Source organism: Pristiophorus japonicus, chromosome 11 (genome assembly GCF_044704955.1).
Source record: "Pristiophorus japonicus isolate sPriJap1 chromosome 11, sPriJap1.hap1, whole genome shotgun sequence".
Classification (NCBI taxonomy): Eukaryota; Metazoa; Chordata; class Chondrichthyes; family Pristiophoridae; genus Pristiophorus; species Pristiophorus japonicus.
In genome coordinates this window covers 132439944-132454717 of record NC_091987.1, presented here as the reverse complement: position 1 = coordinate 132454717, position 14774 = coordinate 132439944, and the positions used below count along the sequence as shown (strand labels likewise).

General features: G+C 50.6%; 1 protein-coding gene across 9 annotated transcripts in view; it reads right to left on the bottom strand.

Moving 5' to 3' along the window:
• The window catches only part of LOC139276298 (zinc finger CCCH domain-containing protein 13-like), a 161112-nt gene that overhangs the window by 93786 nt on the left and 52552 nt on the right, over nt 1-14774 (bottom strand). For all 9 annotated transcript variants that reach the window (XM_070894080.1, XM_070894073.1, XM_070894072.1 and 6 more), the window contains 2 exons: nt 6634-6773; nt 4860-5011 (listed from right to left, as the gene is read on the bottom strand). In XM_070894080.1, the coding sequence (XP_070750181.1) occupies nt 4860-5011; nt 6634-6773 (292 nt within the window). The remainder of the gene's footprint in view (nt 1-4859; nt 5012-6633; nt 6774-14774) is intronic.

Genomic DNA, 14774 nt, shown 5'->3' with positions numbered 1-14774 from the left:
AGAGTGGGGGGGAGGGGAAAGAGTGGGGGGGAGGGGAAAGAGTGGGGGGAGGGGAAAGAGTGGGGGGGGAAAGTGGGGGGGAAAGAGAGTAGGGGGGAAAGAGTGGGGGGGGAAAGAGTGGGGGGGGAAAGAGTGGGGGGGGGAAGAGTGGGGGGGGGGAAAAGAGTGGGGGGGGGAAGAGTGGGGGGGGGGAAGAGTGGGGGGGGGGAAAGAGTGGGGGGGGGGAAAGAGTGGGGGGGGGGAAAGAGTGGGGGGGGAAAGAGTGGGGGGGAAAGAGTGGGGGGGGGAAAGAGTGGGGGGGGGAAAGAGTGGGGGGGGGAAAGAGTGGGGGGGGGAAAGAGTGGGGGGGGGAAAGAGTGGGGGAGGGGGAAAGAGTGGGGGAGGGGGAAAGAGTGGGGGAGGGGGAAAGAGTGGGGGGAGGGGAAAGAGTGGGGGGAGGGGGAAAGAGTGGGGGAGGGGAAAGAGTGGGGGAAGGAAAGAGTGGGGGAGGGGGAAAGAGTGGGGGAGGGGGAAAGAGTGGGGGAGGGGGAAAGAGTGGGGGAGGGGGAAAGAGTGGGGGAGGGGGAAAGAGTGGGGGAGGGGGGAAGAGTGGGGGGAGGGGGGGAAAGAGTGGGGGAGGGGGAAAGAGTGGGGAGGGGGAAAGAGTGGGGGAGGGGGAAAGAGTGGGGAGGGGGAAAGAGTGGGGGAGGGGGAAGAGTGGGGGAGGGGGAAAGAGTGGGGGAGGGGGAAAGAGTGGGGGAGGGGAAAGAGTGGGGGAGGGGAAAGAGTGGGGGAGGGGAAAGAGTGGGGGAGGGGGAAAGAGTGGGGGAGGGGAAAGAGTGGGGGAGGGGAAAGAGTGGGGGAGGGGGAGAAGAGTGGGTGGAAGAGTGGGGCGGGGGAAGAGGAGGGGAAGGGGAAGGTAGGTGGAGAGGGGGGGCAGGGGAAAGAGTGGGGCGGGGGGAGGAGAGTGGGGCGGGGGGAGGAGAGTGGGGGGGGGGAGGAGAGTGGGGCGGGGGGAGGAGAGTGGGGCGGGGGGGAGAGTGGGGCGGGGGGAGGAGAGTGGGGCGGGGGGAGGAGAGTGGGGCGGGGGAAGAGTGGGGAGGGGGAGAGTGGGGCGGGGGGAGGAGAGTGGGGCGGGGGGAGGAGAGTGGGGCGGGGGGAGGAGAGTGGGGCGGGGGGAGGAGAGTGGGGCGGGGGAGAAGTGGGGAGGAGAGTGGGGCGGGGGGAGGAGAGTGGGGCGGGGGAGGAGAGTGGGGCGGGGGGAGGAGAGTGGGGCGGGGGGAGGAGAGTGGGGCGGGGGGAGGAGAGTGGGGCGGGGGGAGGAGAGTGGGGCGGGGGGAGGAGAGTGGGGCGGGGGGAGGAGAGTGGGGCGGGGGGAGGAGAGTGGGGCGGGGGAGGGAGAGTGGGGCGGGGGGAGGAGAGTGGGCGCGGGGGAGGAGAGTGGGGCGGGGGGAGGAGAGTGGGGGCGGGGGGAGGAGAGTGGGGCGGGGGGAGGAGAGAGTGGGGCGGGGGGAGGAGAGTGGGGCGGGGGGAGGAGAGTGGGGCGGGGGGAGGAGAGTGGGGCGGGGGGAGGAGAGTGGGGCGGGGGGAGGAGAGTGGGGCGGGGGGAGGAGAGTGGGGCGGGGGGAGGAGAGTGGGGCGGGGGGAGGAGAGTGGGGCGGGGGGAGGAGAGTGGGGCGGGGGGAGGAGAGTGGGGCGGGGGGAGGAGAGTGGGGCGGGGGGAGGAGAGTGGGGCGGGGGGAGGAGAGTGGGGCGGGGGGAGGAGAGTGGGGCGGGGGGAGGAGAGTGGGGCGGGGGGAGGAGAGTGGGGCGGGGGGAGGAGAGTGGGGCGGGGGGAGGAGAGTGGGGCGGGGGGAGGAGAGTGGGGCGGGGGGAGGAGAGTGGGGCGGGGGGAGGAGAGTGGGGCGGGGGGAGGAGAGTGGGGCGGGGGGAGGAGAGTGGGGCGGGGGGAGGAGAGTGGGGCGGGGGGAGGAGAGTGGGGCGGGGGGAGGAGAGTGGGGCGGGGGAGGAGAGTGGGGCGGGGGGAAGAGTGGGGGCGGGGGGAGGAGAGTGGGGCGGGGGAAGAGTGGGGCGGGGGAAGAGTGGGGGGGGGAAGAGTGGGGGGGGGGAAGAGTGGGGGGGGAAGAGTGGGGGGGGGAGAGTGGGGGGGGGAGAGTGGGGGGGGAGAGTGGGGGGGGAAGAGTTGGGGGGGGGAAGAGTTGGGGGGGGGAAGAGGGGGGGGGAAGAGTGGGGGGGGGGAAGAGTGGGGGGGGAAGAGTGGGGGGGGAAGAGTGGGGGGGGGAAGAGTGGGGGGGGGAAGAGTGGGGGGGGGGAAGAGTGGGGGGGGGGGAAGAGTGGGGGGGGGGAAGAGTGGGGGGGGGGGGGAAGAGTGGGGGGGGGAAGAGTGGGGGGGGGGAAGAGTGGGGGGGGAGAAGAGTGGGGGGGGGAAGAGTGGGGGGGGGAAGAGTGGGGGGGGGAAGAGTGGGGGGGGAAGAGTGGGGGGGGGAAGAGTGGGGGGGGGAAGAGTGGGGGGGGGGAAGAGTGGGGGGGGGGAAGAGTGGGGGGGGGGAAGAGGGGGGGGGAGAGAGTGGGGGGGGAAGAGTGGGGGGGGGAGAGTGGGGGGGGGGGAGAGTGGGGGGGGGGAGAGTGGGGGGGGAGAGTGGGGGGGGGAGAGTGGGGGGGAAGGGGGGGGGGAGAGTGGGGGGGGGAGAGTGGGGGGGGGGGGAGAGTGGGGGGAGGAGAGATGGAATGGAAGGAGGGGGAGGAAGGAGAGGGGAGGAAGGAGGGGGGGGAAGAGAGGGGGGGAAAGAGAGGGGGGGAAAGAGAGGGGGGGAAAGAGAGGGGGGAAAGAGAGGGGGGGAAAGAGAGGGGGGAAAGAGAGGGGGGGGAAAGAGAGGGGGGGAAAGAGAGGGGGGGAAAGAGAGGGGGGGAAAGAGAGGGGGGGAAAGAGAGGGGGGGAAAGAGAGGGGGGGAAAGAGAGGGGGGGAAAGAGAGGGGGGGAAGAGAGGGGGGGAAAGAGAGGGGGGGAAAGAGAGGGGGAAAGAGAGGGGGGAAAGAGAGGGGGGGAGGGGAGAAGAGGGGGGAAGGGGAGAAGAGGGGGGAAGGGGAGAAGAGGGGGGAAGGGGAGAAGAGGGGGGAAGGGAGAAGAGGGGGGAGGAGGGGAAGGGGAGAAGAGGGAGGGAAGGGGGAGAAGAGGGAGGGAAGGGGGAGAAGAGGTGGGGAAGGGGGAGAAGAGGGGGGGAAGGGGGAGAAGAGGGGGGGGAAGGGGGAGAAGAGGGGGGGGAAGGGGAGAAGAGGAGGGGGAAGGGGGGAGAAGAGGGAGAACGGGGGGGGGAAGGGGGAGAGATGATGATGAACTGAGGGGAAGCTGAACAGGCCCTGTCAAGGACTTCGGGCGGGGTTCGCACGCAGCAGATGCCAGGCTGCTGCCGCCGTCGACTCTTCAGGCAGGGCCTGTCCCCAGCGAGTGGCCGGGCAGGCAGGCCCCGCCGCCGACGAAGAAGCCGGGCTCCACTGAGGAATTTGGGTGGGGCCCGCACGCAGCAGATGCCGGCCGCTGCCACTTCGGGCGAGGCCCGCCCCCAGTGAGAGGCTGGGCAGGCGGGCCCTGCCAATGACCATGTAATCGGCATCAGGCCACTAGGCCGGGGATAGGGGCAACGTCCTTTCGGCCTGGGATAGGGTCTCGCCCGGAGACAGGACGCGCTGGGAGGGTCAGGAGCTACTGCGCACGCACGCAGCTGCCAGCACTGTTTTTGGCGCAGGGTTGTAGCTCCTGCTGTGCCATGCCGAGCTGGAAATGGGCCTACAGCTATCAGAGAATCGTGAGTTAACTATTCGGTGCAATTTTTGTTCTACAAATTAGGCGGGCCTCTCCGATGTGCGCCATTCTAGCGGGAGTCCGAAACTTGAGCCCATAGATAGTAAAGGCGCAGCTAAGGTGGGCTGGCCAATTTTTCCGAAAGCCTGATACTGGACCAGCCAACGAGATATTTTAGCGTGAGCTGAAGCTCTTGTGGTGGTCAGTTCAAAAGATATAAGGATTGCCCAAAGACCAATCTAAAAAAAGGCAGCATCTCAACTGACACACGGGAGCATGATGCTAGTGACAGGAAATAGTGGCAAAGGATGATTCGCGATGGCATGACAAAACTCAAAGAAAGTCATATCCAGCTAGCCAAAGAAAAGAGAGCCCAAAGGAAATGAAGGAATGATCAGCCCTTTGGTCAATGACATCCAATGGCCCATGTGTGGGGAAAATATTCCTTGCAAAAATTGGACTTTAGTCATCTGAGAATTCACAACCTGTATTAATTGGAGATGAATCATCGGCTGCTAATGACAAAGATGGACAAACCACCATCATACCAGATACCATAACCTCTCCACTAAATGTAAAGGATGATAGAAGCCTAGATTTTCATTGGCCCACTGATGCTATTAACTGGAAATTATATCATGATTTGCAAAGGCAACCTGCTTTTTTTTTTAAAAAGAGGAGGTTAATCTGAATTTTTCGAAGACTATATATTTTTTTAAAAACATGAGAGGGGTTGTGCTTCATCACAATCAGTTCTGCCACTGTGTTGTAGTGATAAACTAGTTTTCAGCTACACAGTGTGATACATCAGTGGTTGTCAGGAACCATGGAAGGGAAAGTAATTTTTGTGTGTTAAAATTCAGTTTTACTTTTTGAGATAGCACCACTTCATGCAGGTGTATGAATGAGATACAGGAGGGTTCAGAGTTGGTCCAGTTTGCAAAAAATAACATGATGTCTGAGGAAAGTCAACCAATGTGACCCACGTCAATGGACAGTTTCTTGGAACCATAACATCCCCCAACTTGCAGTAGTTAGGGAGTACTGATATTTATATACATTTTAAAACCACCACACTAACCTTTGTTGGTCTCCTATAGGAGATGACAATCTTGATCCTTTTTTCTCCTTCTTACCAGATGAAGATAACTTTGGACTTGTTTTACGCTTAGGAGATTTGCTTGCCTTTCTTGGAGATGGGGAGTGCTTACTTCTCACTGGTTCTGGAGAAATCTAGAAAATAGAAAATTTTTTTATCTGGTCTGGGACATTAAAATTTGTTACAAAATGAAACTGTTCTGTCTTGTTCAAGTCCGATAGCTCTCCCTTTAAATATGTACAACACATAGGCATTTATGGTCCTGTAACTCCCCCAACCTATAATGTTACCTACATTGCAAAGTTGCAAGAGGCTTCAGGAGGAAGACAAACACACACTTTCAAATACAACTAAACTTTGTGATTGGGAATTTCAGTTATAGATATTATAGCCTTTAAAAAATTATATTTAAGAAACAGGATTTATAAGACAACAATTTAGCAAACAGATCACAACCTCATTACTTTCCCTTTTGAGGAGACAGATGAGAGAATTTCTACTGCATCCATGCACATTTTATAGTGTTTCAAATTTGCTTATTCAGTAGTTTAAAACTAGAGCATGGTGTGATGTAATGTTCTATTACTTATTGAGGATTGGAGAGATCCTGTGGAGGCATAGGAATAATTCCAATAGCTTAAAAAACCACAGATCAAGTTCCTGTTTTGAAATCTTGGGTCTTTACCCAACATTTACCTAGATTGTAAGATTAGTGATTGTATTATCAAATACACAGGGATAGAAACCCACATAGGAGAGTGATCTAAGATATGAGAACCAAAAAAAATCTCGTGTAAAAAGCAGAAAAATACTCAAAAGTATAACAATACTGATTAGTGTCAAACTGTCCAGCTGTGTTAGTTTAACTGGATGATTGCACACTCTGGCTCAATTAATCCAGAAACACATCTTGTTCAAAGATGGATGGTCTACCTCATTATTACATCACTATAAATACAAAGGGACCAATTTCCAGCAAGGCCTCCGCCCGCTCAAGTACTGGATGGTACTTTCGGCGGGATATTCAGAAAAAAGGTCCCTCGAAGGTCACCGGGTGGCAAATGGAAGACATACACCGCCAATCTGGGTGGCAGCGGGCGGGAGGTCGCATTCTCGGCGGCAGAGGCGCTTGCCGTCCAAGTGCCGCCGAGGATGGAGTCGGGCCCACGGAGGGTCGAAGACCTGAAAAAAAAACAGCAAAAAATAAAAAAAGTATCAAAAGTATTCAAGGGAGCCCATACAGGTAATTCGCTGTTGATAAAAAGTATTAAAATGTTCACTTACCTTTTTTTCCAGGTTCTTCATACTCACCGTCGGGGACAGACCAGCCTGCAGTCAGCAGTCCACCCCCGTTCTGCCGCCGAATCCTGCTGACTCCCGCCCACAAGAATCTGGGAGCTCGACGGGCGGGAGCTCAGTTGCACCACTCGGCCGACCACTGACATCAGCAGGTGGTTCCCGGCGGCTCTCCCCTCCTGCCCGCTCCAGGCCACCCAGAAAGTGGCAGTGGGCAGATCTTCAGGAGGAATGTTGGCGGGAGTGGGCAGCAGCAGGTGGTGAGATGCTGAAAATCGGCCCCAAAAAGTTTAAACTATCTGTACAGTTGTTCTAATGTTTAGCACATATGTTCAATTCATTGTGCTCCAAAGAGTTATTCAGTTTTAAATATTGAAAAACATGTCACACTATCAATTGTTAGTGATGCTTTGCCCTAAGATGCCTAGATCTTGCCATTGTAATAAATTTCCTTGCACACCTCTTTTTTGATGACTATCTCCTCTCTTTTTTCCATATTCTCCTGTTCAAGTTTCATCAGTTCCCGTTGTATTTTCTGCCGCTTCATTTCAAGGGACAGCTCATGATCATAATCGTAGTTAACATCCCCATTATCAGAATCTGTGAACACATAATATTACCATGGAAGAAAAACAGCCACACTTGTGAAAATTAACATACTTGGTAAATACAATGTAATTTCCACCTCACCCCAACAGGGTTCAGGAGTCCTGAACGTATGAAGCCATAAAAAAATATTTTTAAACAGCCTGAGAGATTTTAACATTTCCCATTTGTGATAGGATACATGTGTTCCATTGACTTGCAAATACAATAAGGTGCCGGTTAAATGCCCTACCTGACTCAGTTATAAATGTTTAACAGTTCAAAATAAGAGCTGGATTGTTTTAAAAGAATAATCAGTTACAGCTTAAGTACTTCCTCAGACTTGCATTCTACTGTGTTGCTCATATCATTCAGCATTCCCACTTGCTCCACTGATTGCTGTTCTGCAGTACTTGACATGCTAAGTGGCAAGGGTACAAATATTCCGAGGTCGCTAACACTTTTCTTTTAGGCTCATTTTATACATACTTCTTCACATTAAAATTAATCAGTCTTTCCTCGTCTGTCTTTGACAATCTATTCTATTATTTTATCTGATAGTGGTAAAACCGATGGGTTTGTAATTGCTTGGCTTGGTCTGGTTATATTTTGAAATGGATACTATGTTAGCTCATTTGGAATCCAGAGGGACCCACAGTATTCACTCAACATCCTCGTAATTGGTGGCACTTCAAAACGTCTTACCCCTCACCTTTCAGTGTCCCAGAATGAATGTCACCCCTACCTTAGAATTTGTGGCCCCAACAATACACAAAGGTTCAGTCAGACTCCCACCATAACTCTGCAGGAAATCAGCAGAACACACTGGAAAAGGGCAGGAACCCCCGCTGGGTCTTTACCATTTCTGGGATTTTGCTCCACCCACTCCTTATGAGGCAAATTCTATCAGGGGGCGGCGACTCCCTACACCTGGGGTTCCCGCTTCCCTGCCTCATTAGTGACCTGGCATAGCACTGGAGGCCAGTATGCTGAGTGAGATGAAGTGTGTCAGCCTCCAGACATACAGAAGTGGGCCCTACCTGGGGGAGTCCAGGCTGAATCCCTCAGAAAGCCAAGATATATTTTATTTTAAAATCTTCATCCAGTTCCAAAGAGGACATAGGAAACAGTGATTGATGGATGGTACAAGCGGGCACAATCCCAGCATAACCACCAGGATCACATCTCAAGAATAGCCCTGTGCTACTGAGCACTTCTAATACCTCCATCTTATTTACGTTGAAGTTAGAATCTTAGTAGAATTATCACTAGTTATGGAGGGCAAGTTACTTGTATCTTTCCTGGCATTTTGAGGAAGTAATCATTTGGCTATGCATTCTTGTTCCTCCTCAGTTTTGGACTTGTTGACATCCTTTAGGATTCTCAGCTATACTTGCTGTTATAGTACTGGAAAATCATTCATATTGTTATGCCAAGAACCTGCATTGGATTCACTCCCAGATTCCTCTTTGCCCCTCTGACCACCTTTTTTTTTTTAAATTCTGAAATTTCTTATATTCATCCCAGTGGTTTCCCCACTCACCTTTCTTTCTGCAGGATTTGTGAAATGCATTTTCTTCCTTATTTCACTTCTGACTCTTTGTTGATCTTCATCACACTTGTACTAGGTTATCGATTGAGACAATTAAAACTATTGTTTTGTTTCCCAACAGATGGCAGCACCAGACTATCACAGGAGCCATGTGGGCAAGCAGCAGAATTTTTAGCCCTCCAGTTAGCAAATTATCACATTTTTTTAAAAAGTGACTTCGCCAACAGGAGATGTGGCAGGGGGATGGGAACCAATGCAGGGAGACAGAGGGAAACAAAAAGGAGGCAAAAGCAAAAGACAGAAAGGAGATGAGGAAAAGTGGAGGGCGGTGAACAAAAAGGGCCACTGTACAGCAAAATTCTAAAAGGACAAAGGGTGTTAAAAGAACAAGCCTGAAGGCTTTGTGTCTTAATGCAAGGAGTATCCGCAATAAAGTGGATGAATTAACTGTGCAAATAGATGTTAACAAATATGATGTGATTGGGATTACGGAGACGTGGCTCCAGGATGATCAGGGCTGGGAACTCAACATCCAGGGGTATTCAACATTCAGGAAAGATAGAATAAAAGGAAAAGGAGGTGGGGTAGCATTGCTGGTTAAGGAGCAAATTAAGGCAATAGTTCGGAAGGACATTAGCTTGGATGATGTGGAATCTATATGGGTAGAGCTGCAGAATACCAAAGGACAAAAAACGTTAGTGGGAGTTGTGTACAGACCTCCAAACAGTAGTAGTGATGTTGGGGAGGGCATCAAACATGAAATTAGGGGTGCGTGCAATAAAGGTGCAGCAGTTATAATGGGTGACTTTAATATGCACATAGATTGGGTTAACCAAACTGGAAGCAATACGGTAGAGGAGGATTTCCTGGAGTGCATAAGGGATGGTTTTTTAGACCAATATGTCGAGGAACCACCTAGGGGGGAGGCCATCTTAGACTGGGTGTTGTGTAATGAGAGAGGATTAATTAGCAATCTCGTTGTGCGAGGCACCTTGGGGAAGAGTGACCATAATATGGTGGAATTCTGCATTAGGATGGAGAATGAAACAGTTAATTCAGAGACCATGGTCCAGAACTTAAAGAAGGGTAACTTTGAAGGTATGAGGCGTGAATTGGCTAGGATAGATTGGCGAATGATACTGAAGGGGTTGACTGTGGATGGGCAATGGCAGACATTTAGAGACCGCATGGATGAACTACAACAATTGTACATTCCTGTCTGGCGTAAAAATAAAAAAGGGAAGGTGGCTCAACCGTGGCTATCAAGGGAAATCAGGGATAGCATTAAAGCCAAGGAAGTGGCATACAAATTGGCCAGAAATAGCAGAGAACCCGGGGACTGGGAGAAATTTAGAACTCAGCAGAGGAGGACAAAGGGTTTGATTAGGGCAGGGAAAATGGAGTATGAGAAGAAGCTTGCAGGGAACATTAAGACGGATTGCAAAAGTTTCTATAGATATGTAAAGAGAAAAAGGTTAGTAAAGACAAACGTAGGTCCCCTGCAGTCAGAATCAGGGGAAGTCATAACGGGGAACAAAGAAATGGCGGACCAATTGAACAAGTACTTTGGTTCGGTATTCACTGAGGAGGACACAAACAACCTTCCGGATATAAAAGGGGTCGGAGGGTCTAGTAAGGAGGAGGAACTGAGGGAAATCCTTATTAGTCGGGAAATTGTGTTGGGGAAATTGATGGGATTGAAGGCCGATAAATCCCCAGGGCCTGATGGACTGCATCCCAGAGTACTTAAGGAAGTGGCCTTGGAAATAGTGGATGCATTGACAGTCATTTTCCAACATTCCATTGACTGTGGATCAGTTCCTATGGAGTGGAGGGTAGCCAATGTAACCCCACTTTTTAAAAAAGGAGGGAGAGAGAAAACAGGGAATTACAGACCGGTCAGCCTGACATCGGTAGTGGGTAAAATGATGGAATCAATTATTAAGGATGTCATCGCAGTGCATTTGGAAAGAGGTAATATGATAGGTCCAAGTCAGCATGGATTTGTGAAAGGGAAATCATGCTTGACAAATCTTCTGGAATTTTTTGAGGATGTTTCCAGTAGAGTGGACAAGGGAGAACCAGTTGATGTGGTATATTTGGACTTTCAGAAGGCTTTCGACAAGGTCCCACACAAGAGATTAATGTGCAAAGTTAAAGCACATGGGATTGGGGGTCGTGTGCTGACATGGATTGAGAACTGGTTGTCAGACAGGAAGCAAAGAGTAGGAGTAAATGGGGACTTTTCAGAATGGCAGGCAGTGACTAGTGGGGTACCGCAAGGTTCTGTGCTGGGGCCCCAGCTGTTTACACTGTACATTAATGATTTAGACGAGGGGATTAAATGTAGTATCTCCAAATTTGCGGATGACACTAAGTTGGGTGGCAGTGTGAGCTGCAAGGAGGATTCTATGAGGCTGCAGAGCGACTTGGATAGGTTAGGTGAGTGGGCAAATGCATGGCAGATGAAGTATAATGTGGATAAATGTGAGGTTATCCACTTTGGTGGTAAAAACAGAGAGACAGACTATTGTCTGAATGGTGACAGATTAGGAACAGGGCAGGTGCAAAGAGACCTGGGTGTCATGGTACATCAGTCATTGAAGGTTGGCATGCAGGTACAGCAGCCGGTTAAGAAAGCAAATGGCATGTTGGCCTTCATAGCGAGGGGATTTGAGTACAAGGGCAGGGAGGTGTTGCTACAATTGTACAGGGCCTTGGTGAGGCCACACCTGGAGTATTGTGTACAGTTTTGGTCTCCTAACCTGAGGAAGGACATTCTTGCTATTGAGGGAGTGCAGCGAAGGTTCACCAGACTGATTCCCGGGATGGCGGGACTGACCTATCAAGAAAGACTGGATCAACTGGGCTTGTGTTCACTGGAGTTCAGAAGAATGAGAGGGGACCTCATAGAAACGTTTAAAATTCTGACGGGGTTAGACAGGTTAGATGCAGGAAGAATGTTCCCAATGTTGGGGAAGTCCAGAACCAGGGGACACAGTCTAAGGATAAGGGGGAAGCCATTTAGGACCGAGATGAGGAGGAATTTCTTCACCCAGAGAGTGGTGAACCTGTGGAATTCTCTACCACAGAAAGTTGTTGAGGCCAATTCACTAAATATATTCAAAAAGGAGTTAGATGAAGTCCTTACTACTAGGGGAATCAAGGGGTATGGTGAGAAAGCAGGAATGGGGTACTGAAGTTGCATGTTCAGCCATGAACTCATTGAATGGCGGTGCAGGCTAGAAGGGCCGAATGGCCTACTCCTGCACCTATTTTCTATGTTTCTATGTATTATTTCCAAGCATAAAACATTTGTAAATTAAACACTGTTCTCCCCTCTCGGCCTCACCTTGAATACATAGGCCTTTATTGCAAAGGGTTGGAGTACAAGAGTAAGGAAGTCTTGCTACAGTTATACAAGACTTGTGAGATAACACCTGGAGTACTGTGCACAGTTTTGGTCTCCTTAAAGGCAGTGTAACAAAAGTTCATTAGATTGATTCCTGGGCTGAGAGGGCTGTCCTGTGAGGAAAGATTGAGTAGATTACTCTCGAGAGTTATTGAAACATACAAGATTCTGAGGGGGTTTGACAGGATAGATGAAGAGATTATTTCTCCAAGCTGGAGAGTCCAGAACTAGGGGCATAGTCTCAGGATAAGGGGTCAACATTTAAAACTGAGCTTAGGAGGTATTCCTTCACTCAGAAGATTGTGAATCTTTGGAATTCTCTACCCCAAAGGGCTGCGGATGCAAGGCCGAGATAGATTTTTTGATTTTAGGGGAATCAAGGGATAAACGGGTCCTTTTCAGAATGGCAGTGATTAGTGGAGTGCCGCAGGGCTCAGTGCTGGGACCCCAGCTCTTTACAATATACATTAATGATTTAGATGAAGGAATTGAGTGTAATATCTCCGTTTGCAGATGACACTAAACTGGGTGGCGGTGGGAGCTGTGAGGAGGATGCTAAAAGGCTGCAGGGTGACTTGGACAGGTTAGGTGAGTGGGAAAATGCATGGCAGATGCAGTATAATGTGTATAAATGTGTGGTTATCCACTTTGGGGGCAAAAACACGAAGGCAGAATATCTGAATGGCGGCAGATTAGGAAAGGGGGTGGTGCAACGAGACCTGGGTGTCATGGTTCATCAGTCATTGAAAGGTGGCATGCAGGTACAGCAGGGGGTGAAGGCGGCAAATGGTATGTTGGCCTTCATAGCTAGGGGATTTGAATATAGGAGCAGGGAGGTCTTACTGTAGTTCTACAGGGCCTTGGTGAGGCCTCACCTGGAATATTGTGTTCAGTTTTGGTCGCCTAATCTGAGGAAGGAAGTTCTTGCTATTGAGGGAGTGCAGCGAAAGTTCACCAGACTGATTCCCGGGATGGCGGGACTGACATATGAAGACAGACTGGATCAACTGGGCCTTTATACACTGGAGTTTAGAAGGATGAGAGGGGATCTCATAGAAACTTATAAGATTCTGATGGGACTGGACAGGTTAGATGCGGGAAGAATGTTCCCAATGATGGGGACGTCCAGAACCAGGGGACAGTCTTAGGATAAGGGGTAGGCCATATAGGACGGAGATGAGGAGAAACTTCTTCACTCAGAGAGTTGTTAACCTGTGGAATTCCCTACCGCAGAGAGTTGTTGATGCCAGTTCAACAGGGATAAAGTGCAATCAAGCAGACGCAGCATGGATTCATGAAGGGGAAATCATGTTTAACTAATTTACTGGAATTCTTTGAGGATATAACGAGCATGGTGGATAGAGGTGTACCGATGGATGTGGTGTATTTAGATTTTCAAAAGGCATTCGATAAGGTGCCACACAAAAGGTTACTGCAGAAGATGAAGGTACGCGGAGTCAGTGGAAATGTATTAGCATGGATAGAGAATTGGCTGGCTAACAGAAAGCAGAGAGTCGGGATAAATGGGTCCTTTTCGGGTTGGAAATCGGTGGTTAGTGGTGTGCCACAGGGATCGGTGCTGGGGCAACTGTTTACAATATACATGGATGACCTGGAAGAGGGGACAGAGTGTAGTGTAACAGAATTTGCAGATGACACAAAGATTAGTGGGAAAGCGGGTTGTGTAGAGGACACAGAGAGGCTGCAAAGAGATTTAGATAGGTTAAGCGAATGGGCTAAGGTTTGGCAGATGGAATACAATGTCGGAAAGTGTGAGGTCATCCACCTTGGGAAAAAAAAAACAGTAAAAGGGAATATTATTTGAATGGGGAGAAATTACAACATGCTGCGGTGCAGAGGGACCTGGGGGTCCTTGTGCATGAATCCCAAAAAGTTAGTTTGCAGGTGCAACAAGTAATCAGGAAGGCGAATGGAATGTTGGCCTTCATTGCGAGAGGGATGGAGTACAAAAGCAGGGAGGTCCTGCTGCAACTGTATAGGGTATTGGTGAGGCCGCACCTGGAGTACTGCGTGCAATTTTGGTCACCTTACTTAAGGAAGGATATACTAGCCTTGGAGGGGGTACAGAGACGATTCACTAGGCTGATTCCGGAGATGAGGGGGTTACCTTATGATGATAGACCGAGTGGACTGGGTCTTTACTCGTTGGAGTTCAGAAGGATGAGGGGTGATCTAATAGAAACATTTAAAATAATGAAAGGGATAGACAAGATAGAGGCAGAGAGGTTGTTTTCACTGGTCGGGGAGACTAGAACTAGGGGGCACAGCCTCAAAATACTGGGGAGCTAATTTAAAACCGAGTTGAGAAGGAATTTCTTCTCCCAGAGGGTTGTGAATCTGTGGAATTCTCTGCCCAAGGAAGCAGTTGAGGCTATCTCATTGAATGTATTCAAGTCACAGATAGATAGATTTTTAACCAATAAGGGAATTAAGGGTTATGGGGAGCGGGCGGGTAAGTGGAGCTGAGTCCCCGACCAGATCAGCCATGATCTTGTTGAATGGCGGAGCAGGCTCGAGGCGTTAGATGGCCTACTCCTGTTCCTAATTCTTATGTTCTTATGAGTTAGATATGGCCCTTACGGCTAAAGCGATCAACGGGTATGGAGAGAAAGCAGGAAAGGGGTACTGAGGGAATGATCAGCCATGATCTTATTGAATGTTGTTGCAGGCTCGAAGGGCCGAATAGCTAACTCCTGCACCTATTTTCTATGTTTCTATATGAGGATCGGGCGGGAAAGTGGAGTTGAGGTCAAAGATCAGCCATGATCTTATTGAATGGCAAAGCAGGCTCAAAGGGGCTGCTCCTAATTCTTCTGTTCTTAAGTGCTCAATGGGGATCAGGCAAGTGCCAAACATTTGGAGAGAAATTATTAAAATACTTAAAGGAACTTTATTTTCTGTTTTGTTAATTTTGAACGGTCTCCTTGTTTGGATTGTCTTACACTACTTGCTAAATCGACCGATATGAGTTAGGTTCGTAATCTCAGTTTCACATTGAAAGACATTTAGAAGTGCAAGTCTTTTTTGATTA